Source organism: Ranitomeya imitator, chromosome 1, assembly GCF_032444005.1.
Source record: "Ranitomeya imitator isolate aRanImi1 chromosome 1, aRanImi1.pri, whole genome shotgun sequence".
NCBI classification, from domain to species: Eukaryota; Metazoa; Chordata; class Amphibia; order Anura; family Dendrobatidae; genus Ranitomeya; species Ranitomeya imitator.
This window is the reverse complement of record NC_091282.1, coordinates 1,192,115,031-1,192,142,840: the sequence shown is the minus strand read 5'-3', so window position 1 is coordinate 1,192,142,840 and position 27,810 is coordinate 1,192,115,031. Positions and strand designations below refer to the sequence as shown.

Below are 27,810 nucleotides of genomic sequence, written 5' to 3'. Positions count from 1 at the left end.
CTAGGGGTGCCACACCTTCATAGTAACATAGTTAGCAAGGCCGAAAAAAGACATTTTTCCATCCAGTTCAGCCTATATTCCATCAGAATAAATCCCCAGATCTACGTCCTTCTACAGAACCTAATAATTGTATGATACAATATTGTTCTGCTCCAGGAAGACATCCAGGCCTCTCTTGAACCCCTCGACTGAGTTCGCCATCACCACCTCCTCAGGCAAGCAATTCCAGATTCTCACTGCCCTAATAGTAAAGAATCCTCTTTTATGTTGGTGAAAAAACCTTCTCTCCTCCAGACACAGAGAATGACCCCTTGTGACCGTCACGTTCCTTGGTATAAACAGATCCTCAGCGAGATATTTGTATTGTCCCCTTATATACTTATACATGATTACTAGATCACCCCTCAGTGATCGTTTTTCTAGACTAAATAATCCTAATTTTGCTAATCTCTCTGGGTATTGTAGTTCCCCCATCCCTTTTATTAATTTTGTTGCCCTCCTTTGCTCTAGTTCCATTATATCCTTCCTGAGCACCGCTGCCCAAAACTGTACACAGTACTCCATGTGCGGTCTAACCAGGGATTTGTACAGAGGCAGTATAATGCTCTCATCATGTGTATCCAGACCTCTTTTAATGTTCCCCATGATCCTGTTTGCCTTGTCAGCTGCTGCCTGGCACTGGCTGCTCCAGGTAAATTTATCATTAACTAGGATCCCCAAGTCCTTCTCCATGTCAGATTTACCCAGTGGTTTCCCCTTCAGTGTGTAATGGTGATATTGATTCCTTCTTCCCATGTGTATAACCTTACATTTATCATTGTTATACCGCATCTGCAACCTCTCGGCCCAAGTTTCCAACTTATCCAGATTCATCTGTAGCAGAATACTATCTTCTCTATCTTCATATGGATACCGAGATGGCAGTGAAGGGGCCTTCACCAGAATTTACAACACAGGGCTGGGTGACGGGATCACTTCCAGGATCACTTAAAAGCCACTACCACAAGTGTTTTAGCAGCAGTAATCAGAGCTTGCTACATACATGTGCATCTAATATGTGACCTACTGTATACGTGTATCACATGTGGGGACAAGGATAAAATCTCCAGCATACCCTGCTTGTTCCTACAAGAGTTCAGTTACTGACCACAAAGTGGTCCACAAAATTTGAGTCCAAGGCCCCGATTCATCAGGACAGGTGGTTTTCTTGCTGTTCTTGATAACGGGGCAAGGTGGGGTGCAGGGCGCCTGGTTACTTAGTTGGCTGATACCTCTAAAATAATTTAGTGGCATGCACCTTGCCAAAAACCTTACTCCAGTCAGAAACTGGGGTAAGATTAGTGGAGTAAGGGAAGAGTCAGATGGCTGTATAACTCGGACGGGGATCGCAAAGCAATTCTCCGACTGGCCATTGGCTTTCCTGACCAGCTGCATAGAAATACATACTGTCATACTCGATGTGGGAGAGCCAAAGGTTTGCGTTGTGATCCCCATCCTAGGTATGTGGCCATCTGACTCTCCCCTTAGGGACACTGCCACTTGTCATGAATTGGACAAGCCGCGGTCACCACACTCCATCCCACCTCTAGCTCCATCCACTTTGATGGAGCTGGATGAAAGTGGAGTAAAAATGTAAAAAAAAATCACAAACTTTTTGAACAGCCTCCAATTGTGCAAAAATTGCTACTTTGCAAAGCTTTTTACCCCAGAATTGTGATGTAAAAGCTTTGATGAATAAAGGTCAAAGTCTTTTTTTATAGTGTTTCTAGAACACACAAACTGCAATTGCAACAGTACATTTCTTTTGCTTATTGCAACCTGAGTTTAACACAGAAATTACATTCCTCTTTTCACAATTCAAACAATGTGAGATAAGATTACTTGGCAGCAGTTTTATCTTGAGGGAGGAGGCTCACAAGAAAACACTCAGCACAATACACGAGATCTCGGCTTCCGACTCCTTATGCTACATGGGTGGCCACGAAGAGAAGAGAAGCCCATTGAAGTAAGATGTACCAAATTTATTAAGAGGTCTAAACTACTATGCTGAACTTTCTTAGGGGGCACTACACAATACATTGGCCACTGGCTCTCTATGCAGAAACTAGGATAAAAAACAATTGAGCAAATACCCTGGAGTATGAAAATATGTAAATAAATAGTAGTAGTAATGTAAATTACATAGGGCACTTAGTTACTACAATTTTGATCAAAAGCCATCCCACTGTGACAAGATGTAACCCAATCATGATGATCCCTAGGTCTTGAAGTTCACCTGTCCCAGGGTTACCGTGACAGTGTGGAGCTAGAAGACCGCAGTGTCTCATTGCTCCTACTCCGGCACTGAGAAGAAGCACTTCTCCTTCATTTTAAATGTGTTTATTTCTTCTGGTGGAACAAGGATAAATCAGCCAAGTTGGAAATCCCTGTGTTCAAAGCTGAGCTCAGTTAGCCACTCCTTTCCACTTTATAACCTGGGTTGTGTTACAAATCCTTGTCAGAGCTAGCATTTGCTGCATGGCTAAGGAAGGGAGAGAAGTTTATATGAGAAGGAGTGTTGGAGGAGTCATTAGTGACAGTTGCTTAGTTTGTATGTGTGGTAACTCCCTATCCTTCTCTATTTTGGTTTATTCCCCTACCTCCAAGCCCCAGTGAATTTCTGTTATATGTGAGTGAATATTTTCTATGCCTGGAGTTTTCTGTTAATCCTTGTTTGTGTTGCCTTATTTATCGGGTTGGTGTACTATGGTGCATAGTAGTGCCTCTCTTCCCTGGGTGTTGGAAAAGAACAGACAGAGGCCCTGGCATCTTCACCTTTAGAAGTATCCCAAGGAGTAAAACGAGCTATGGTGCACCCTAGTGTTAGGGACAGAGAAGGAGCCCCTAGTCCGGGCTGACCTGACAGCTTTGTTGTGACATCACCTTGCTACGTGACAAGAGGCCTCAAAATAGCCAGGGGGGCAGGGCAGAACCCATAACTGACTGATTTAATAACTGTACATGGAAATCTATATAGACGAAATGAACAGCCCAAAAAAGGGGGGGATACTCCAACTTTACATTAAGGATTTAAATTAGAATTTACATTAAAGCTAGTTAATGCTCTTTTTTATTTTTATGGTGGACATAGACATAATGAGTCGTGATTGGGAGAAGTCTTCATGGAGGTCTGGGGTGCAAGGGGATGAAATGGAAAATGAATGGCGCCAATTCTCATTTGGTCTGACATGCACTGTGAGCTGTGAGGTCTTATATAGACAGGTGTGAGCCTTTACAAATCAAGTCATAGAGTCATAGAATGTTAGAGTTGGAAGGGACCTCCTGGGTCATCTGATCCCACCCCCTGCTCAAAGCAGGATTCACTAAATCATCCCAGACAAGTCAGTCCAGCCTCTGTTTGAAGACTTCCATTGAAGTCCTATCAGTTTAATTAACCCTGCTGTTTTGTTCGCATTTACTATGCACTTGTAGTGTTCCGGGTCACTATGACCTGGCTTATTAAACCTTGATTTTAGACACTCTAACTCCATTTTTTTAATACTTTTTGCTTACTAGACTGTTTGTGAACATGTTTGGTAGTAAAAAAAAAAGAAAAATAAACTAGAAATCTTTTTTTTTTGTTTTTATTCTGAAAAAACATCCATCCAATGAGCAAAACGAAAATAGAAAACTACACATATTTTGTAAAAAAAAAAACAAAAAACAAAACAATCAAATCAAACATTTTGTGATAAAAAATTAAAGATAATAAACATTTACAATGTGAATATATTTACATGATCATATAAATTTACGGATTCTTGCATGAAAAACAATACACATGATTTTTGCATAGAAATGTTTTACAGCCAGAACATGTTATACTCGTCTTGTTGTCACAAGTAGAAGGGCAATAGCTGCATCTTTTTCTTTTGATGCCGGAAGAGGCCATGGGGGTAGAAGCACACAGCTGCTCTCCAAAGAAACTGAAAGGTAACATGTCTGCTCTAGCATATGTGTACTGATAAGAGCAGAGAAGATAAGAACCCTTCTGAAAACAAGCAGATAAGCCAGGAAGACAGACTTACTTAGCAAAAAAAAATTATTTGCAAGACTTTACAGCTCAGCTTTACAAAAAAAAACGTCTTAGACAGCGCGTTCTGAGCAGTCCGTTCTGCGCATAATATACACGTGTAGTGCACACCTAGGGATCTCTCCGGATGCACTCTACATTTTAGAATAGACTGCGTACCAAAAATAATCAATATAAAGCCATTTTTATGTTGCGCAGATCTCAATGCATACCCCCGGTAGAGCGCGTGTACGACCCCATTGAAATAATTTAGGAAATAAATCAATTGATATACAATAGTAGATGCAATGAATAGACCCAACTGAGGTTATAACTCCTTTATTTCACTGAAAATATGGCCTCACAGCTGTAAAAAACGATGTCGGGTCACTATGACCCGAACACAACAAGTGTAACTTTTTGCGTGTAGCAAAAAGTAACCAAAAAAAAAATACTCATAGGTAGGTCCCCCTAAATGAGGAAAAGTCAAGGAGTCTCAAGTTTTATAGACTTACAGAAAAAAATCTACAGGGCCGCAAAAAGTCTGTTCGGGTCACTATGACCCGAACAGAACAGCAGGGTTAAACACTGCTGGACTCCAATGAAGAAGTAGAACCATCTCAAGGATGATCACAAGGAAATGGACAGCATGTGACTTAAGTATGAGTGTCTGAGCAAAAGGTCTGAATACTTATGACTAGTGTTGAGCGATACCGTCCGATACTTGAAAGTATCGGTATCGGATAGTATCGGCCGATACCCGAAAAATATCAGATATCGCCGATACCGATATCCGATACCAATACAAGTCAATGGGACATCAAGTATCGGAAGGTATTCTCATGGTTCCCAGGGTCTGAAGGAGAGGAAACTCTCCTTCAGGCCCTGGGATCCATAGGGATGTGTAAAATAAAGAATTAAAATAAAAAATATTGATATATTTACCTCTCCGGCGGCCCCTGAACTCAGCGCGGGTAACCGGCAGGCTTCTTTGTTCAAAATCAGCGCTTTTAGGACCTGAGAATCACGTCCCGGCTTCTGATTGGTCGCGGGCCGCCCATGTGACCGCCACGCGACCAATCACAAGCCGCGACGTCACCGCAAGCTATTAACGCGCTCATTTTTAAAAATGAGCGCGTTAATGGCTTTCAAAGACGTAGCGGCTTGTGATTGGTCGCGGCCCGCGACCAATCAGAAGCCGGGACGTGATTCTCAGGTCCTAAAAGCGCTGATTTTGAACAACGAAGCCTGCCGGTTACCCGCGCTGAGTCCAGGGGCCGCCGGAGAGGTAAATATATCAATATTTTTTATTTTAATTCTTTATTTTACACATCTCTATGTATCCGATACCGATACCCGATACCACAAAAGTATCGGATCTCGGTATCGGAATTCCGATACCGCAAGTATCGGCCGATACCCGATACTTGCGTATCGGAATGCTCAACACTACTTATGACCATGTGATATTTCAGTTTTTCTTTTTTAATAAATATGCAAAAATGTCTACATTTCTGTATTTTTCAGTCAAGATGGGGTGCAGAGTGTACATTAATGAGGAAAAAATGAACTTCTTTGAATTTACCAAATGGCTGCAATGAAACATAGAGTGAAAAATGTAAAGGAGTCTGAATGCTTTCCGTACCCACTGTATATATACAATTATGGCTGAAAATGTTGGCACCATTGAAATTGTTCCAGAAAATGAAATTTCGCTCAGAAAATTATTGCAATTACACATGTCTTATGTTATTATTATAGCGTCATTTATTCCATGGCGCTTTACATGTGAGGAGGGGTATACATAATAAAAACAAGTACAATAATCTTGAACAATACAAGTCACAACTGGTACAGGAGGAGAAAGGACCCTGCCCATGAGGGCTCACAATCTACAAGGGATGGGTGAGAATACAGTAAGCGAGGGTAGAGCTGGTCGTGCAGCGGTTTGGTGGATCGGTGACTACTGCAGGTTGTAGGCTTGTCAGAAGAGGTGGGTCTTCAGGCTCTTTTTGAAGGTTTCGATGGTAGGCGAGAGTCTGATATGTTGTGGTAGAGGGTTCCAGAGTAGGGGTGATACGCGAGAGAAGTCTTGTATGCGATTGTGGGAAGAGGAGATAAGAGGGGAGTAGAGAAGGAGATCTTGTGAGGATCGGAGGTTGTGTGCAGGTAAGTACCAGGAGACGAGGTCACAGATGTATGGAGGAGACAGGTTGTGGATGGCTTTTTATGTCATGGTTACGGTTTTGTACTGGAGTCTCTGGGCAATGGGGAGCCAGTAAAGGGATTGACAGAAGGGAGAAGCCAGGGAATAGCGGGGGGACAGGTGGATTAGTCAGGCAGCAGAGTTTAGAATAGATTGGAGGGGTGCAAGAGTGTTCGAGGGGAGGCCACAGAGCAGGAGGTTGCAATAGTCAAGGCGAGAGATAATGAGGACATGGACTAGGGTTTTTGCAGATTCTTGGTTTAGGAATTTACGGATCCATTAAATATTTTTGAGTTGAAGGTGGCAGGAAGTGGAAAGGGCTTGGATATGTGGTGTAAAGGAGAGATCAGTGTCAAGGATTACCCCAAGGCAGCGAGCTTATGGGACTGGGAAGAGTGGGCAGCCGTTTACTGGAAAAGATTGTTTTGATGGGGGGGTCGCGTGAGATGGGGGAAAGATGATGAATTCTGTTTTGTCCATGTTAAGTTTTAGAAATCTAGTGCAAAGAAGATTGAAATAGCGGACAGACATTGTGGGATTCTGGTTAGTAGGGTGGTGATATCTGGTCCAGAGATGTACATCTGTGTGTCATGGGCATAGAGATGATACTGAAAGCTGTGAGATTCTATGAGCTGTCCCAGGCCAAAGGTGTAAATGGAGAAGAGCAGGGGCCCTAGGACTGAACTTGAGGGACTCCGACAGATAGGGGGCGAGGTGAGGAGGTGATGTGCGACTGGGAGACGCTGAATGTCCAGTCTGTTAGGTATGACGAGATCCAGGATAGGGCCAAGTCTGTGATGCCAAGGGATGAGAGGGTCTGTAGTAATAGGGAATGATCCACTGTGTCGAAGGCAGAGGACAGGACCAGGAGGAGGAGGATAGAGTAGTGTCTCTTGCTCTTGGCGGTTAATAGGTCATTGGTGACCTTAGTTAGGGCAGTTTCAGTGGAGTGGTGTGACCGGAAGCCAGATTATAAGTGGTTGAAGAGGGAGCAAGAAGAGAGATGGAAGGACAGTTCAAGATGGACGTGTTGTTTCAGTAGTTTTGAGGCATAGGGGAGAAGTGATATAGGGCGATAACTAGATAAAGAGGATGGGTCAAGAGAGGGCTTTTAGGATAGGTGTGATTGAGGCATGTTTGAAGCTTGAGGGGATAACACCAGCTGTTAGTGATAGGTTGAACAGATGGGTTAGGGTTGGGATGAAGACTGGCGAGGTTTGGGATGAAGTGGGATGGGATGGGTCACGTGCACAGGTGGTGAGATGTGATCTTGAGAGTAGAGTGGAGAGTCGATCTTCTGTAATGGTGGAGAAGTTGGTTTTGGAGGTGGAGGGTTGGGAAGTTGAGAGGAAGGGCTCTGGGGGTTGCTGACCAAAACTGTCTCTGATGTTCTCAATCTTCTGCTTGAAAAATGAGGCAAAGTCTTCAGCTGAGATAAGTGGGGAGGGAGGAGGTGCTGGGGAACGGAGGAGAGAATTGAAGGTGTTGAATAACTGTTTAGGGTTGTGAGACAGGGAGGATATGAGAGATGAGAAGTAGGTTTGTTTTGCTGTGGCAAGTGTGGTCATGAAAGTAGTGAGGGACTGTTTGAATGTGATGAAGTGCTCGTTGGAGTGGGATCTTTTCCATCTCCGCTCAGCAGCCCTGGAAGTTCACCTCAGTTCTTTGGTCAGGCTGGTATGCCAGGGCTGTTTGTTGATTTTGCGAGCTTTGATATGTGTGAGAGGGGCAAGAGATTCCAAAGCTACAGCTATTGTGGTGTTATATAGAGCGGCAGCGTCATCCGCATTGTGAAGGGAACTTATGTCTGTGAGAGGGAGGAGGGATTCAGAGAGTGAGTGTAGATTAAGGTATTTAAGATTTCTGCGAGGGTGTGCAAGTTTGTTGGGTGGGGATTGTAGACAAGGAGTGGAGAGGGAAGAGAATTTGAGTAGGTTGTGGTCAGAAAGAGGAAGAGGTGTGTTAGAGGTTATATAGGGATCAGAGGCGGGTGAAGATGAGGTCCAATGCGTGACCATCTTTGTGGGTGGCTGTAGAAGACCATTGAGTGAGGGCAAAGGAGGAAGTGAGAGATAGAAGTTTAGTGGCAGCTGAGAGGGAAGTGTCAATAGGGATGTTGAAGTCGCCCATGATGATAGTGGGGATGTCTGCAGAAAGGAAATGAAGGAGCCAGGTGGTGAAGTGGTCAGAGAAGGTGGTGGATGGCCCTGGGGGCAGTATATGACAGCCAGATGGAGGTTGGAGGGGGAGTAGATGCGCACAGTGTGCACCTCAAAGGAAAGGAGGGTAACAGAAGGAGGCAGTGGGATTGGGGTGAAGGAGCAGTTATCTGACAGGAGAAAACCACCTCCTCCGCTATACTTGCTGCTGGGTCGGGGTGTGTGAGAAAGGTGGAAGCCACCATACGAAAGTGCAGCAGGAGAGGCTGTGTCAGAAGGGGTGAGCCAGGTTTCGATGATGGCGAGGAAGGAAAGTTTGGTAGTAACAAAAAGATCATGGATGTAGGAAAGCTTGTTGCAGACAGAGCAAGCATTCCACAGAGCTCCTGTTAGTGGGACTGGGGAAGCGGGGGCTGTGCAAATGGGTATAAGGTTAGAGAGGTTACGGAAATTTGTGATAGAGTGTGGATGGGAGGTAGAACTGACTGTGGGGATGTGGTGAGGAGGACCAAGATTTGGGGAGATATCACCAGCAGTGAGAAGGAGCAAAGAAAGTGTTAGCAGGTGGGAGCAGGAGAGGGCATGAGGGGGCTGTCTGTGCTTAGAGACAGAGGATTGTATGTTGAGGAAAAGTTCAGAGGAGGAGGTGAGATGGATGGGGAAGAAGAGATGAACAGTTCCTTACTAGGTGTAGGGATTAGGGGAGTTTGCAGAAAGTGAAAGATTATAAGGGTGAGAGTGAAAACAAACAGAAACATTTTTTACAGTTACTGGCCAGTTACCTTCAGTTCCTTTCTGGTTCAATTCTGGTTTTAATTCTACAGTAATCTTCACACTTCTAGGACACACTTATAGGAATCACACTGCAGACTAAAGTCTTTGCAGACTTGAGCTATGCAATATGTGCTACAAAGTGCATTCAGGTGTGAAGCAGAGAGGAGTGGTGTCTGTTCATCTTGGTCAGAGAATTAAGAGTGGACCAGATGCATATAATCAATCCAAAGTAAACAATGTCATAAATAACACTGAGGTAAAGCTGGGGTTAGTTGAAAGACATACCATGTGAATGCTAGGAGCAGAGGAAAGTCTATGTGGAAAGTTGGGTGATGTACTATATGCACTTCATAGACAGACAAAGCCGGAGAGTAGGGTGGATGAAGATACCATATGAATAGTCTGTTTATTTCCTTTGTGTGTATTGGAACAACACAAAATAGAGGCAACCAAGGCAAATTGGACATAATTTCACACAAAACCTCAAAAATGGGCTGGGCAAAATTGTTGGCACCTTTCCAAAATTGTGGGTAATCAACTTTGTTTCAAGCATGTGATGCTCATTTAAACTCACCTGTGGCAAGTAGTAGGTGTGGGCAACATGAAAATTGCACCTAAAACAAGTGTAATAATTATAGTGGATGACTCAGGAGTCGTTTTGTGTAGAGCAAAGACACTACAGAACACAGCTTATAGGTGAAAAAGTCTATAATATAAACACACTGTGTTGCAATAGAAGTGCAGAGGAAAACTCAAAGTCCATAAACACTGAGTGTACGTATTGAATGAAAGCTTAACAAAGTCTGTTGGAATCCTCAGAGGAAAACGCAAACAGTGGAGCAGTCTGTGAAGCACAATTTACACTTAAGGATGCTTGAACAAGTAAGTCCTTGTCTGGTCCATACACGGAGATATATAAATATTAATAAGCAAGTCCATAGGTTATATATATATATACTAGATGGTGGCCCGATTCAAGCACATCGGGTATTCTAGAGTATGCATGTCCACATATTATATTGCCCAGCCACGTAGTATATTGCCCATCCATGTAGTATATTGCCCCAGTTACATAGTATATTGCCCATCCACGTAGTATATTGCCCCAGTTACGTAGTATATTGCCCATCCACGTAGTATATTGCCCCAGTTACGTAGTATAGAGCACAGAGCCATGTAGTATATTGCCGAGCCACGTAGTATATTGCCCATTTACGTAGTATATTTCCCAGCCACGTAGTATACAGCACAGAGCCATGTAGTATATTGCACAGCGACGTAGTATATTGCGCAGCCACGTAGTATACAGCACAGAGCCACGTAGTATATTGCAGAGCGAGGTAGTATATTGCCCAGCCACGTAGTATATTGCACAGCCACATAGTATATTGTCCAGCCACGTAGTATATTGCACAGCGACGTAGTATATTGCCCAGCCTTGTAGTATACAGCACAGAGGCACATAGGATATTGCCCAGTGACGTACTATATTACCGAGCCACGTATGTCACAGGGTAAAAAAATAAAAAATAAACATACTCACCTAACGATCCGAGGGCCCCTTGTAGTGTAACGTACTCACCATTCTGGTCGCTGCTCCTCTGCGTCCCGTCTCTCCGCTTCCTGGGATCCTGTGCAGATGGGCACGTGGTTGCCGCCATCTTGTGTTCCCAGGAAGCTTTGCGAAATTACCCATATGACTTAGCGGTCTCGCGAGACCACTAGGTCTTATGGGTAATTTCGCAAAGCATCGCTGGGAAAGGAAGATGGCGGCAGGCGCGAGTGGTTCAGCGGACAACGGAGGGTGAGTACAGCAGTTTATTTTTTTTTTTTAATTAGTTTTAACATTACTTTCTTTTACTATTGATGCCGCATAGGCAGCATCAATAGTAAAATGTTGGGGACACACAGGGTTAATAGCGGCGGTAACGGAATGCGTTACCGCCGGCATTAACCCTGTGTTAGCGGTGACCGGAGGGGAGTATGGAGCGTACAGGGAGCGGAGCGCCGGGGACACAGTGCGGGGAGCGGAGCACCGGGGACAATGACTGCGGGGAGCGGAGCGCTGGGAACACTGACTATGGGGAGCGGAGCGCCGGGGACAGTGAGTGCGGGGAGCGGAGCGCCGGGGACAGTGACTGCAGGGAGTGGGCACCGGCCACTGACTGCGGGGAGTATGGAGCGGCCATTTTCTTCTGGACTGTGCCCGTCGCTGATTGGTCGTGGCTGTTTTGCGGCGACCAATCAGCGACTTGGCTTTCCATGATAGACAGAGGCCAGGACCAATGAATATCCGTGACAGAAGGACAGACAGACAGACAGACGGAAGTACCCCTTAGACAATTATGTATATATATATATATATATATATATATATATATATTGTAGGGATTGTACTTGCTCAGGTGCGGCGGATGACACTCTGGAGGCACGTTTCATTAAAAGTTCACAGGTTTATTGCTCCATAAACCACATAGCAACAGGAACAACAGGTAAACAGTCTTACTTCAGACAGTTGAATCCTCAATGTCCATATTAGAGCACCGCTCTCTCTCAGACCTGTAGGCATACAGGCTGTGCCATGTCGAGCACATAGGCTCTCCAGCCTAAATATGGTCTCTGTGTGCTGTTCAGGACATCTGTCCCCACTTGGAACCGTCCAACACACAGGCCACTCTGCAGTGTCCAGCCAGGACACATGGAAGTCTGTCCACTCTTGCAGACTCCCAAACACACTCCGGTTCGCATCACAGCAACAAGCCTTCTCTGTGATACATACCTCCCGTCGACTATCCAACCTTTAGCCACGTTACATACCTCCCCCTCTGCCTAAAGCCATGGGGCTTGGCACTTGTCCTAAACCGACTAGAGACCCCTCTCAGTCGTCCCTGACAGTCAAACCGTCTGTCTAAGTCAGGGCCTGTTATTGAACCCTTTCGTCGGCATTCGTCATCCCTTTCCATCACATCCTTTGATAACGATGACCCATTGTCATCTCGTCTGCTACAGAATCTCCTGCTTAGGTCACTTAACCCTGAGTTAACTGAGGCATCACTGCTTCTACCCGTTTCATCAGGCCACCTTCTCCCATGGTTTTTATTGCCTGGAGAGCAATCCATCCACTTTTGTCTATGTCTTCTGTTAGCTTCAGCTTGATGACTTCTGGTCTTACGCAAACTTCTTCGACCTCTCTGGCAGCTGTTTATTAACTTGCCGTCTCTCAAGTCTCAGCTGCTCTACCTCCCTTAGGTATGCCATGCGATATTCCAGGAGCATGCGGATATTCCTGAGACTCTCTCTGGATCCGACAACCAGGAACGGAACCATCCCATCTTCACCCATGACCTGGACCTCTTCATCAGCCGGTATCCTCAGTCTCTTCAGACCAGATTTATCCACCATCTCCTGCATCACTCTCCCAAGTTTCCCAATGACTTTCGCCACCAGACCTTTAGGTACTTGGACTGTGTCTTCCACTAAGCCCAGCCGACTAAGAGCTTTCCTTTCACGCTCTAAACGTCGAACGGCTTCATCATTCTTGAAAATGATCTTCTGCTTTGTACGGAGGCAGTGTAGGTGCATATCCCTCAGGACAGCCACCCGCTTCACTGTGACTTCCCTAGTCGACAGTATGACCAATTGCTGAGTCTCAGGCACCCAGTCCACACTACAAGCCTCCACTGCCTTTCTAAATGCTTCATGCACACCCTTCCTGGCGCACACTTCTCGCATGTCTTCGGGTACTTCTATTATGCTCTTGAAAAGCGGGGTCTCATCTTCACGGACATCTGCCACAACCGGGTGACTCTCTTGTTCCGCTTTTAGCATGAACTCTTCCTTAGTCTTTTCTTCCGCTTGAGCCTTCGCCAAGATGGGCATTGGCAATTCCTCTGCCAGGCAGCGACGTTCCTCCTCTCTCTGGAGAAGCTCCTGCTGATGCTTTTCTTGAGCCATTCTGAGCACATCCATATCTTTCAACATGGCCCTATTCATGACCTGACACGCTGATAGGTGACCTCTGAGTTCAACGACCTCCTTCTCTAGGTCACCCACTTTGTGCTCAATTGCTTGCCTCAGGACCCTTTTTTGTTCAACAGTTTCTTTAAGCAGCTCTATGTTATGGTCCTGCTCTCTTTAGGCCAGCACATGTCGCACCACTAGTTCTTTAATTAAACTTTCAAACGGGGGGCTCTTGTCCACCCACACTCTGCCTCTTCAGAGTTCCACCTGTTTTTGCATCCACCTCTATGGTCTCTCCTGGGCTCTCTGTCTGTTTACTCTTAGGTACCTCTGGACTCTTGGTAACTTCAGAATTCTCCATCTCTTCAGCATCAGGTACTTCATCATACTGAGCCAGTTCAGTCTTTCCGGGCATTGCAGACGTGGGTCTACTACAGATCTGTTCTAACCCCAGCCCGACACTAACTACCTCAGTGCTAGGGTTTGTCAGAGATAAAGTGACCTCCTCATCAAGGACAATAATGTTATCTGCACCTGACCCTGTCTCTTCCTCATCATCATTCTTCTCAGAGGGTGTAACTTGTCCCGCCTTTTTGCATCCCCCGCGACGAGACGAAGATCTGTCATTTTTACTCGGCTCCTCCTTACTGCACTCTTTTCCCTTTGCGCTTGAGTCACAGTCTGAATAGGAGTCACCCCCTCTCCCTCTGTCATCCTGGAACAGCAAGTCCCCACTTAAACAGGTGTCAGACCCACACTTTCTTCCGGTCACCCGTAACTCTGGACTATTAACCTTAGATGTCGCTATCTCCTTTTCACACATCACACCACTCGGAATCACTACAGCCGCCTGCTGTGGTGGGGCTCCCTTAGGGTCATTCTGGATCCTTTTTGAGCAACCAGATACTCCCCTTGCCTCCCACAAGTCCCAAAACCTTTCAAAGTCCTGGCCTATTACAACAGGGAATGGCAAGTCTGGGACTACAGGTACATCATGGCTGGCAATAATAGTGGGCATCTCACTATTACCCTGGACACCGGATAATCCCTAGCGACCCCATGAACGCAGTGGACTTCCATCTTCCTTCCGGGAATCAGATAGACAGGGAGTGTGGCGCTCACCAGCGTCACCAGGTTCCCGGAGTCCAGAAGTCCTGTCACGCACACTCCATTGACTTCTACAGAACAGCTGTGTCATCTTGCCAGATGAAAAGTCAGTACAATATTCTGAACATGTGCTGTTCAAACACTGAACCCGGCAACAGTTCAACAGCGCATTCGCCGCCACCCCTTTTTGGGCCACCACCCCTATTTGGGTCGTCGCCCCCTTTTTGGACTCCACCCCCTTTTGGGTTACCGCCCCCTTGTGGACCAATTTCTCCTTTAGGGCCACCGGCCCTTTTAGGGACTCCACCCCCTTTTGGGTTACTACTCCCTTTTGAGACGCAGCCCCTTTTTGGCCAACCATAATTATTTGGGCACCGCTCCGTTTTTGGGACTCCACCCACTTTTTAGGGACACCACCCCACTCTGGGGTACACCCTGTGGACTTCCCACAGTACTCTCAGGCCCCAGTTTGCACAGCACACCAATGTGACTCTGGCCCTTTAAGAGTCTGCACACTCTAAACCAGCAATGTCTCTTTTTTTTTTTTTTCCTTTGCTGCAACTGCACTTCACAAGGCTCTGCACCGTGGACTTCTTGGACCCGCCGAGTTACCGCCAGACGCTTTCAGTCTTCGTGGCCCCACTGAGCCACAGCAAGTTGATCACATAAGAAAAAAAAAGAAATATATAGACTCGCCGGTCCACAGCAAGCACTTGCACACGTGCTTATAGAAATAAAAACACAATCTCTCACTGACCCTGGTCAGATTAACACAGACTACGGTCTGTTACACACCCGGCTTTAACATAGCCCAAAAACAGTTTTCACTGACCCCGGTCAGGACAATACACGGTTTTCAGACCGTCACCCGTTGGCAACTTCACCGGTTTCTGGACACGCCTCAGAGATGACCAGACGCACTGTCTCTGTTTTCTTCCACTCTGACCCCGGTCAGTACACACGGACACCTGTCTGTTACCTGTTGGTGCCGGCCACACAGGTTCCCGGATCCCTCTTCACCTCAGAGGAATCCACAAACTGCAGTTCTCACTGATCCCGATCAGTATTTACTCACGGTTTTCAAGACCGTCCACACTTCTGGCTCAGACCAGCCAGCGCTGCAACATGTGCTCCTTGGATCGTTGCCCGCATTCGAAACACCAATTGTAGGGATTGTACTTGCTCAGGTGCGGCGGATGACACTCTGGAGGCACGTTTCATTAAAAGTTCACAGGTTTATTGCTCCATAAACCACATAGCAACAGGAACAACAGGTAAACAGTCTTACTTCAGACAGTTGAATCCTCAATGTCCATATTAGAGCTCCGCTCTCTCTCAGACCTGTAGGCATACAGGCTGTGCCATGTCGAGCACATAGGCTCTCCAGCCTAAATATGGTCTCTGTGTGCTGTTCAGGACGTCTGTCCCCACTTGGAACCGTCCAACACACAGGCCACTCTGCAGTGTCCAGCCAGGACACATGGAAGTCTGTCCACTCTTGCAGACTCCCAAATACACTCCGGGTCACATCACAGCGACAAGCCTTCTCTGTGATACATACCTCCCGTTGACTATCCAACCTTTAGCCACGTTACAATATATATATATATCAGATAACCCAGAGGGGCCTGGGTATGAAGTGTCAGAACAGTCCTGTGCTACACATCTATCTAATCGAAGGAAGAGACAGAGCAGTAACCCACTTACGTGTTCAGCAAATGCAGTTGGGGGCCGAGGCACAGAAAGACCAGCACAAGCAACCAGAAGCAGACGGAATACTGGTAACAGGTGTATCCAGCAGAATCTCTGAGAGTGGGAAAAACAGGATATCCAGGTTTGCATGAGTAGATAAGAAACCAGGAAACCACCAGGAACAGGACACAGGCAGAATACTCTAGCACTGACTAGAGGCTGGGTGGAGCTATAAAGCAGGAAGACAAGGAGCACATGAGACAAAAGACGCCATCTTGAAAGAGAGCATGAATGCCCAAAAGGTAATCCCAAAATATTCAGAGTCCTGACAACAAGATAAAAAGGGGAGTTGTTGACTCAGTCTTTGCATTGTGTGTTTGTGTGCCACACTAAGCATGGAGAACAGAAAAAGGAGAAGAGACCTATCTGAGGACTTGAGGACCAAAATTGTTGAACAGTATCAACAATCTCCAGAGATCTTGATTCCTTTGTCTATGGTGCAAAACATAACCAAAAAGTTTACAGCCCATGGCACTATAGCTGGACATGGACAGCAGAGAAAAATTGATGAAAGGCTGCAATGCAAAATAGTCTGGATGGTGGATAAGCAGCCTCAATCAAGTTCCAAAGAAATTCAAGCTGTCCTGCAGGCCTGGGGTGCATCAGCCAACAGCCTTCTGGGAAAGCATCTTATGTACAGATGAGACCAAGGTCGATCTTTTTGGTAAAGCACATCATTCTACTGTTTACTGAAAATGGAATGAGGCCTATAAAGAAAAGAACACAGTCCCTACAGTCAAATATGGTGGAGATTCCAAAATGTTTTGAGCTTGTTTTGCTGTCTCTGGCACTGGGTGTCTTAACTGTGCAAGGCATCATGAAATATTAAAGGGAATCGGTCATGTCCTTTTTGTGTATAAAACTGCCCACAATGTTTTGTTAGTGATGCAATGTGCATCCTAGATATCACTTAATGAAATTTTCTAGTTGTAAATCTTTATTCATTACATAGTGGAATGTGTTGAGAACAATAAAACCTAAAAATGATCAACGTAAATCACAACTAATATCCCATGGAGGTCTGGAGTTGGAATGATGCTCAAAATCAAAGTGGAAAATGAAGTTACAGGCTGATCAAACTTCAGTGGAATTGCCTCAAGACAAGGAAATGAATTCTGAACAAGGGCGGACGGCACCACTCCGGTGAACAAGGATTCCCCTTAGTATGCTAACTATAATGGGCAACACACATAAAGAGAAAAAGAGGCTTAGTAATACCAGAGATCACTCAAAAATATTAAGAAAAAAATGTTTGTACCTTTATTGACATTTAGGAAATACTCCAATTATAAAAACATTAAAAAGCCTAAAGGGCTTACATAACAAAAAAACCTGTAATAAGGCTACAACCGTCACCCCACACTCATGGACCTGATCCAGCAATTAAAGTGCATATACGTATATAGAATCGATACACCACATCTTACTACAATCCACTGATTACAGTATGCTGTGCAAAATAACGAATTGTTGCCTGATTTGGGACAATGTTTTTAGATTCATAGATACCCAGCAGGTTTGTCAACCAAACAACAAATATAATGAATAGGGATAGGTGTCCAGGTCAAGCCACAAAATCTAGGTGCATGTCCACAAGGGATATAAAAATAACAGACATGCACATTTGTGGCCTGCTGGAGGTCAATTTGCAGTGCTCCTCCTGTTCCTCCTTAAACAAAGGGTGAGGTAGCGGTCCTGCTGCTGGGTTGTTGCCCTCCTACGGCCCCCTCCACATCTCCTGGTGTACTGGCCTGTCTCCTGGTAGCGCCTCCAGCCTCTGGACACAATACGCTGACAGACACAGCAAACCTTCTTGCCACAGATAGCTCACATTTATGTGACAACTCCAAACAATATAGATACTCCAGCTCCAGCAAGATGGGTAAAAAAATGTATATTTTATTAATCCAAAGTGGCAATAAAAAAGGAAAAACTCCTTACAAAAGATGGACCAAACAGGTGATTGTATAAATAAGGCTACGCGTTTCGACCTATATCAATCTTACTCATGCTGTCATGCTGTCTCTGCTGTCCACGTCCAGCTTTAGCCATCCAGCCCACACGGTTAAATCAATACCTGTGGGAGAATTCACTAGGTTGAAATGGAATTGCAGTAGGGAGGAGGATAAATTAAGAGAATTTGGTGAACTTAGTAATAAACTTAAAATTCGAAAGTATCCAAACTGGACTTTAAATAGAGCCATAAATGTAGTTGATAGAAAACGGAGGGAGGATTTATTAATGCCAGCTAATGATGAGTTGCTAAAAAAGAAAAATTATGATGGAAAGCCGCATGTCTGTCTGCAGTTTTCTTCCCAGTTTAATCAAATTAAAGGCATAATCAATAAAAGATTATCTATTCTGTACGAAGATAATATACTATTGGATATACTAAAGGATGGAGTAAATGTGGTAGCAAGGAGGGCACAAACTATTGGTGATCTAATTGCCCCGAATTCAACTCCAACCAAAGCTAGATCCAGTACATGGCTTGATTGTAAAGGTTTTTTCAGATGCGGTACTCCTGCTTGCAGTACCTGTGCACAGATACAGCCGGGTAATAGTTTTCAAAACTCAGAAAAAACTAAAGAGTACAAAATAAATAGCTTTATCAATTGCCACACGAAAAATGTGGTTTACAAAGTAGATTGCATATTATGCCAGATTTCCTATATAGGATGTACCTCACGTAAATTAAAAACACGTGTAACCCAACACATTAGAGATGCTATTAATCCTAACATGAGGAATAGAAATATTTCTATGGTGTCAAAACACTTCAATATGCAGCATAATGGGGACATTACGGCTTTAAGAGTGCACGGCATTGAGAAAGTATATCTGTCATATCGCAGAGGAGATCTAAAGAGACGCCTACTCACGAGAGAGGCTTTTTGGATCTAAAATTTAAATACTCACTTTCCTGCAGGCATGAACAAGAGAAATGAAATTATGTATCATTACTGTTGATGTTTTATTGTATTTTGTGTGTTATTGTATGTAATGTATTTAAAATAATGTATTTAATAATGTATTTAAAATATATACGGTTCCAGGACCTTATGAATTAATCATGTGACACGAGGGGTGTGTCTTAGGTCTGAATGGGCTATATGTATTACGCTCATTCTTGGAATTGTATAGGCATGAGTAAGACCGATATAGGTCGAAACGCGTAGCCTTATTTATACACTCACCTGTTTGGTCCACCGTTTGTAAGGAGTTTTTCCTTTTTTATTGCCACTTTGGATTAATAAAATATACATTTTTTTACCCATCTTGCTGGAGCTGGAGTATCTACATTGTTTGGAGTTGTTGCTGCTGGACGTCTTGGTCAGGATGGGCTTCCGCGCTCCGCGCTTGATGGTCTGGTTGGTGAGCTGGCTATGACTTTTTAGTCGTTTTTTTCTTTTCTTGTGTTGACATTTATGTGCCATCCTGGATGAGCTGCACTACCTGAGCCACTTGTGTGGGTTGTAGAGTCCGTCTCATGCTACCACGAGTGTTAAAGCACAACCAACATTCAAAAGTGACCAAAACATCAGCCAGAAAGCATTGGTACTGAGTTGTAGTCTGTGGTCCCCACCTGCAGAACCACTCCTTTATTGAGGGTGTCTTGATAATTGCCAATAATTTCCATCTGTTTTCTATTCCATTTGCACAACAGCATGTGAAATTGATTGTCAATCAGTGATGCTTCCTAAGTGGACAGTTTGATTTCACAGAAGCCTGATTTACTTGGAGTTATATTCTGTTGTTTGTGTATATATATATTTATAGTACAGACCAAAAGTTTGGACACCCCTTTTGGTCTGTACTGTGCATCGCTTAAGGGGTACTCTGCCTGTCTGTAGCAGAAATCCCACGTCACTGATTGGTCGCGGCCGGCATGCCATGACCAATCAGCGACAGGCTTAGTCCAGCCGCGAATTGGCCCCTCCCTACTCCCCTCCACTCAGCGCCAGTGTGACGCCCCATCCCGGACCAACTTTTTACTATTGATGCTGCCTATGCAGCATCAATAGTAAAAAGATATAATGTTAAAAATAATTTTAAAAAAATTGTGCTATTCTCACCTTCCAACGTCCATCGATGCGCACAATGTGTATTCCAGCTTTCGTTCTCAGAAGATGCATTGCGAAATTACCCAGATGACTTGGCAGTCTCGTGAGACCGCTAAATTATCTGGGTAATTTCGCAATGCATCTCTGGGAACGGAAGCTGGCAGCCGCATTGTGCGCGTCGGGACAGCTTCGGTGGATGACGGAGGGTGAGTATATAACTATTTTTTATTTTTATTCTTTTTTTTAACAGGGATATGGTGCCCACAATGCTATATACTACGTGGGCTGTGTTATATACTGCATGGGCTGTGATATATACCATGTGGGCTGTGCTATATATTGCGTGGGCTGTGTTATATACTGACTAGCTGCTATATTCTACGTAGGCTGTGCTATATACCACGTGGGCAGTGTTATATACTGCGTGGGCTGTGTCATATACTGCATGAGCTGTGCTATATACTACGTGGGCTGTGTTGTATACTGCATGGCCTGTGTTATATACTACGTGGCCTGTGTTATATACTACGTGGCCTGTGTTATATACTTTGTGGGCTGTGCTATACTACGTGGGCTGTGCTATATATTGCGTGGGCTGTGTTATATACTGCCTGGCTGCTATATACTATGTGGGTGGTGTTATATACTGCGTGGGCAGTGTTATATACTGCGTGGCCTGTGTTATATACTACGTGGCCTGTGTTATATATTATGTGGGCTGTGTTATATACTACGTGGGCTGTGCTATATATTGCGTGGGCTGTGTTATATACTGCCTGGCTGCTATATACTATGTGGCCTTTGTTACATACTGCGTGGGCAGTGTTATATACTGCGTGGCCTGTGTTATAAACTACGTATCCTTTGTTATCTACTGCGTGGGCTGTGCTATATATTATGTGGGCTGTGCTATATACTATGTGGCTGCTATATACTATGTGGCTGTTCTGTATACTATGTGGCTGTTCTGTATACTATGTGGCTGTGCTGTATACTATGTGGCTGTGCTATATACTCTGTGGCTGTGCTATATACTCTGTGGCTGTGCTATATACTCTGTGGCTGTGCTATATAGCAAATAGATCAATGGCTGCACTCAAAATTTACTGTGCTAAGGCAAGGAAATGTGTGATACATGAAATGGGAATAGCATAATGGCTTGTGAAATATATGAAAAAACACATGAGATACTTAGCACAAGATTTGGCCAAAAGTTGTGAGCCCATCCACCAAACGTCAAGGTAATCTCAGAACGGATGGGTACCTGAGCTGACTGCCTAGTGTGAACACTTACCTATGGCTAATAACGTGGTAAAGCCTGCTTATATAGGAAGCTCAGAACCAACTGTGTTTGGATGTAATTAAAATCACAGCATGGTGAAGGGCGGGGCGTTCAAGTCAGAAAAAATAGTACATAGTAAATATAGGAAAACTGACTGAACAGCAATCTAGTCTGAACTGGTGCATAACCAAGAAAGTCATATAGCAAATAGATCAATGGCTGCACTCAAAATTTACTGTGCTAAGGCAAGAAAATGTGTGATACATGAAATGGGAATAGCATAATGGCTTGTGAAATATATGAAAAAACACATGAGACACATACTCTGTGGCTGTGCCATATACTATGTGGCTGTGCTATATACTACGTGGCTGTGTTATATACTACATGGCTGTGTTATATACTACGTGGCTGTGCTATATACTACGTGGCTGTGCTATATACTACGTGGTTACACTATATACTACGTGGCTGTGCTATCTACTGCGTGGGCTGTGTTATATACTACATCGCTGTGTTATATAATACGTGGCTTTGCTATATATTAAGTGGCTGTGTTATATACTACATGGCTGTGTTATATACTACGTGGCTGTGCTATAAACTACGTGGCTGTGCTATATACTACGTGGTTGCACTATATACTACGTGGCTGTGCTATCTACTGCGTGGGCTGTGTTATATACTACATCACTGTGTTATATACTACATTGCTGTGCTATATACTATGTGGCTGTGGTATATACTACGCGGCCGACCGGGACATATCAGCGATATTGCGGAGGGATTTAAACACCGCTTCGGTGATTAGTCGTGCCCGGCCAACCGCGACCAATCAGCGAAACGTAGTCCGGCTGCGAATAGGTGCGGGATTTCAACCACGCTTCGCTGATTGGTCGCGCCTGGCTGGCCACAACCAATCAGCGATAATGGCGCAGAATTTAACCCCCACTCACAGCTCGACGAACATACATATATAAGAATACCCGATGCTTTAGAATCGAGCCACCATCTAGTATATATATATATATACAGTATATATATATATATATATATATTATATAACGTACAAAAGCCGAGTAGGTTAGGGTTAAATCCTTACTCTACAGGGCTCTGATTATTTCCATGGCTGCAGCCACAAATGCGTTTCTTACTGGACCTCTCAATCGCTGATGCTTCGCACATTGGTCCCTTTTGCACTTTATATTTTTAGGACGGGGCTCCTCATAGTAAATGTCACGTCATAATAAGTACAGCTCTGCTGCGGACGCTGATAATAATAGCAGTTATTTTTCTGACTCCAAAGAGAAAATTAAGAAAGTGCTCACGTTGCCAATTACAACAAATCAAATGAGTCAGTTCCAAAATAAGGGAGTTCTGTTACTCCGAAGCTTGTGATATCAATTTCCTAAGTAGCTTCATAAAAATATGATATTAAGTGCAGTCTTCTCTCCAAAACTCTTGTTATAAAGGAGGTGGGATGATGGTAAGTACATAGAGATCCCTAAGAAAAGAAATCAATGATCCATCAGATCTTGTATGTGTTTATTTAATTCTTTACGCCTTCACTATGATTATTCAGAAAAAAAAACCAGAATTAAATTACAAACTCGAAAGTTGTTGGTTCTGGTACATTTTCTACATATTATTACTCCAGCCAATTTATTGATTTTTAGAATACGATTTCAATATTAACTTTGTGTTATAAGACATAATAAGATGTTTTAATATATTATTACTTATTTTTAAGAAAGTGCACGTTGCGTTAACTCAACAAATCTGCTAGAAAAATGATTTTGCACATTTCGATGTTTTCTAAGGAGAAGTATACTGTAAATCCTTCCTATATATTTCTATTATATCTCATCCAATTTTGGCTTTGGCTAAAAAAAAACTGTATGAAAAATTTCAGTGGAGTTTTTGCAAAAGATAGAGCCTTTAGGGATCATTAACACCGTCGTATAAATTAGATGAGTGCTACCCAATTTTTTATTGGATAGAACACGAACCAATATTACTCAATGGGACAGTCACGATGATGAATTATTTTGACTTTTTGTAAAAACAGTCGCTGCGGTTTCTCTCTGAAATCAAATGGGTGAGAGAGAAAAAAAAATCAGATGCATGAAATTGGGATCTGATTTTTATGGATACAGTGCAATTCTGTATAGGATATGAAATACTAAATGGTCTTTAAATTGATTAACCCCTTAACAACCAGGGGTATTTCAGTTTTTGAATTTCTGTTTTTTGCTCCATTTCTTCCCAGAGCCATAACTTTTTTATTTTTCTGTGCTTGTTTTTTGTGGGACGAGTTGTACTTTTGAAGACACCATTGGTTTTAACATATCAAGTACCAGAAAATGGGAAAAAATTTCAAGTGCGGTGAAATTGCAAAAAAAAAGTGCAATTCCAAAGTTGTTTTTCTGAGAAAGGTTATTTTTTATTTAGGTGATCAAAAAATCCAAAATTTGTTGAATTAAAAAATGTCGCTTATTTTTTTTATTGATATCATTTTGTTGTATATATGATGTTTTGATTGGCCATTATTGCATTTCATTTTAATGTAGCGGTGACCCAAAGACATAATTCTGGTGATTTTTAATTTTTTTCTCATTATGCTGTTTACCGATCAGGTTTTGTATTTTTCTATATTGATAGATCGGGTGATTCTAAACTTGGCGATACCAAATATGTGTATACTTAATTTTTTTATTGTATTATTTTGAATGGGGCGTATGGGGGCTGATTTGAACTTTTATATTTTATTTTTTCAACATTTTTAGAAACTTTTTTTTTTACTTTTTGCATGCTAAAATAATCTCCATGGGATGATCAGATCGCCTGGGTGTTCCAGAAATGTTTACCTGCTATGAGTGCCAACCACAGCAATCTGGCTATGATAAACATAGAGGTCTGCTGCAGACCTCTGGTTGTCGTGATGACTCATCGGTGACCCGCAATCATGTGACGGGGTCACTAATGGGCAGGATTAGTGACATGCTTCCTGTAAGCGCAAGTTAAATGCCGCTGCCAGAGATTGATAGCGGCATTTAACTAGTTAACACCCACGGGTGGATCATGATTCCACTCGCAGCTGTTGCAGGCACATGTCTGCTGTATAGATCAGGTGTCATGTACCCGGAAAGGTGCGGGCTCAGCGCCAGAGCCCACACCAAACAGGGGGAGTTCGACATGGGCGAACTATTACGCTACATGTTGGAAAGGGGTTAATAGCTGCTGCTGTAAGAAAAAAAATGGATTGAACATGGATGACAAGTGAGAAAAAAAATTTGACAACTTATCTGGATGCAAATCGTATTGATTTTTCTGTTGACCCTAGTTCTGTGCAATAAGTTTTTTAAAATATGTTATTAATCTTTTAAAGGGCCATTTACAGCATCCTATGTTACAGAATTGTAATGTATCTGTAATAATCAGATGCTACGCTGCAACCTTTTGATTTTTCTTCTTGCACCTATCTGATTTCACAGTGAAATTGCGGCATGCTGTGAGTTTTTTCACAGACATATTCTGTCAGTGAAAGAAATCTGTCATCATCACTGACCCATTGAATAACATTGGTCCGAGTGCTGCCCGATGAGAAATCAGATAGCACTTCCGTCAGACTTGGTTGGCAGAAGCCCACCAGTAGCATTGATTCTTGGGGCCCATTGTTCATCTACATGCAAAAATAACCTTACACTAGTACACAATTTATTTTTGCCTCTATATAATATTAATTTGGCTAGCTTGTTTAATGAATGATTAGATGATACTTTTTTTTCTGCAAATTGTTAATGAGGTATAATATAATAACACTACACATTAGCACTCCTTCACAGCAGCCTACCGGAGGATTCTCCCATTCCCCTGTGGGCCAGTACTTCACATAGACCTACCGGGGGATTCTCCGCTTCCCCTGTGGGCCAGTACTTCACATAGGCCTACCGGAGGATTCTCCAGTTCCCCTGTGGGCCAGTACTTCACATAGGCCTACCGGAGGATTCTCCGGTTCCCCTGTGGGCCAGAACTTCACATAGACCTACCGGGGGATTCTCCGCTTCCCCTGTGGGCCAGAACTTCACATAGACCTACCGGGGGATTCTCCAGTTCCCCTGTGGGCCAGTACTTCACATAGGCCTACCGGAGGATTCTCCAGTTCCCCTGTGGGCCAGTACTTCACATAGGCCTACCGGAGGATTCTCCGGTTCACCTGTGGGCCAGAACTTCACATAGGCCTACCGGGGATTCTCCAGTTCCCCTGTGGGCCTGTTGGAACCTGCGTGACTCATCTGATTTATACTTTGGAGTGAACCAGCCTTTAAGAAGTCTGTTTGACATTCCTATGCTCATTGATGACTTTGAGTGCAATGTTGGCACTTGCTGATAAAATGTCTGCACATCTTTACAATCTGTATTTGCAAACCACTAGAGTCTCAGTAAATGATGAACTACCATAATTAGAAACGTGACTCATAAAGGAATCCGTGTGGGTAGGGGGTGGATAGATTTCTGTGGAAAGCAAATCTGTTTATATTTCTTTCTACCCACTATACTGGCAACTTGCCCAAAACAGGTGAAAAGCCATAAAACTGCAGATTACCAGTGCCAGGGCATCTATAATGTAACGCTGGGAGCGTCACTCTGTCCGAAGCCTTTATAGACTGCGCAAGCGCAAGCGCTGGCGCAGTCTGGGCCTCACAGAGTGACGCTCCCAGGAGATCGCGGTATGCGTAAACACTGAACGCACACCGCGATCTACACCGGAGAGTCAGGGACCGCCAGGAGGGTAAGTATATTCACCGGTCCCCCGTTCCAGCGCTGCGTGCGGCTCCGTCTCCCGGGTCCTCTGCTGTGACGTTCCCAGTTCAGAGGGCGCGATGACGCGCTTAATGCGCGCCGGCGCCGCCCTCTGACTGAACAGTCACAGCCAGAGGAGCCGGAAGATGGTGGTGCGCAGCGCTGGAACGGGACAGACAGGTGAGTATAGCAAGTGCAGGGGGCCTGAGCTAGCGGTGACTCCGGCACCTGACCCCCACAGCGCGCCGGTGTCCCCGCCTGCTCAGGCCCCCAGCACTCGGCGCCCAGCGACGATAGGTGAGTATGGTATTTTTTTTTTATACATGGCAGCATACGGGGCATATATAATGGAGCATCTTATGGGGGGCATAAAATACAATGGTGGCGCAGGATGGGAGCAGCACATGACAGAACGGGGGCGCAGGATGGCAGCAGCACATGACAGAACGGGCGCAGGATGGCAGCAGCACATGACAGAACGGGCGCAGGATGGTAGCAGCACATGACAGAACAGGGGCGCAGGATGGGAGCAGCACATGACAGAACGGGCGCAGGATGGCAGCAGCACATGACAGAACGGGCGCAGGATGGTAGCAGCACATGACAGAACGGGGGCGCAGGATGGCAGCAGCACATGACAGAATGGGGGCGAAAGATGGGAGCAGCACATGACAGAACAGGGGCATAGGATGGGAGCAGCACATGACAGAATGGGGGCGCAAGATGGGAGCAGCACATGACAGAACGGGGGCACAGGATGGCAGCAGCACATGACAGAAAGGGCGCAGGATGGGAGCAGCACATGACAGAACAGGGGCTGTTGTGATCTGGTAATTCAGTACCACAATGGACATAGAAGTCAGAGCACATACAGTGACCTGACAATAACCCAAAAACATAGAACAAGCTCTGAGACGTGGGAACTCTGCTGACCGCAATCCCTAATCCTCTCCAACCACACTAGAGGCAGCCGTGGATTGCGCCTAACGCTCCCTATGCAACTCGGCACAGCCTGAGAAACTAGCTAGCCTGAAGATAGAAAATAAGCCTACCTTGCCTCAGAGAAATACCCCAAAGGAAAAGGCAGCCCCCACATATAATGACTGTGAGTTAAGATGAAAAGACAAACGTAGAGATGAAATAGATTTAGCAAAGTGAGACCCGACTTTCTGAACAGAGCGAGGATAGGAAAGGTAACTTTGCGGTCAACTCAAAACCCTACAAACAACCACGCAAAGGGGGCAAAAAGACCCTCCATACCGAACTAATGGCACGGAGGTACACCCTCTGCGTCCCAGAGCTTTCAGCAAGCACGAGAAAACAAATAAGCAAGCTGGACAGAAAAAAACAGCAAACAAATAGCAAAAGCGGAACTTAGCTATGCAGAGCAGCAGGCCACAGGAATGATCCAGGAGGAAACAGGTCCAATACTAGAACATTGACTGGAGGCCAGGATCAAAGCACTAGGTGGAGTTAAATAGAGCAGCACCTAACGACTTCACCACATCACCTGAGGAAGGAAACTCAGAAGCCGCAGTACCACTCTCCTCCACCAACGGAAGCTCACAGAGAGAATCAGCCGAAGTACCACTTGTGACCACAGGAGGGAGCTCTGCCACAGAATTCACAACAGTACCCCCCCTTGAGGAGGG

General features: G+C 44.5%; 1 protein-coding gene across 4 annotated transcripts in view; it reads left to right on the top strand.

Moving 5' to 3' along the window:
• Positions 1–1,880: 1,880 nt before the first annotated feature.
• The window catches only part of SLC2A9 (solute carrier family 2 member 9), a 574,319-nt gene continuing 548,389 nt past the window's right edge, over positions 1,881–27,810 (top strand). Inside the window, exon 1 of one of the 4 annotated variants that reach the window (XM_069744845.1) lies at positions 1,881–2,005. In XM_069744845.1, coding sequence (XP_069600946.1) covers positions 1,964–2,005 — 42 coding nt within the window. In that variant the 5' untranslated portion in view covers positions 1,881–1,963. Of the gene's footprint in view, positions 2,006–9,954; positions 10,073–22,805; positions 22,842–27,810 lie in introns of those variants that run through there. The other 3 variants (XM_069744847.1, XM_069744851.1, XM_069744848.1) reach the window with 3 other exon arrangements.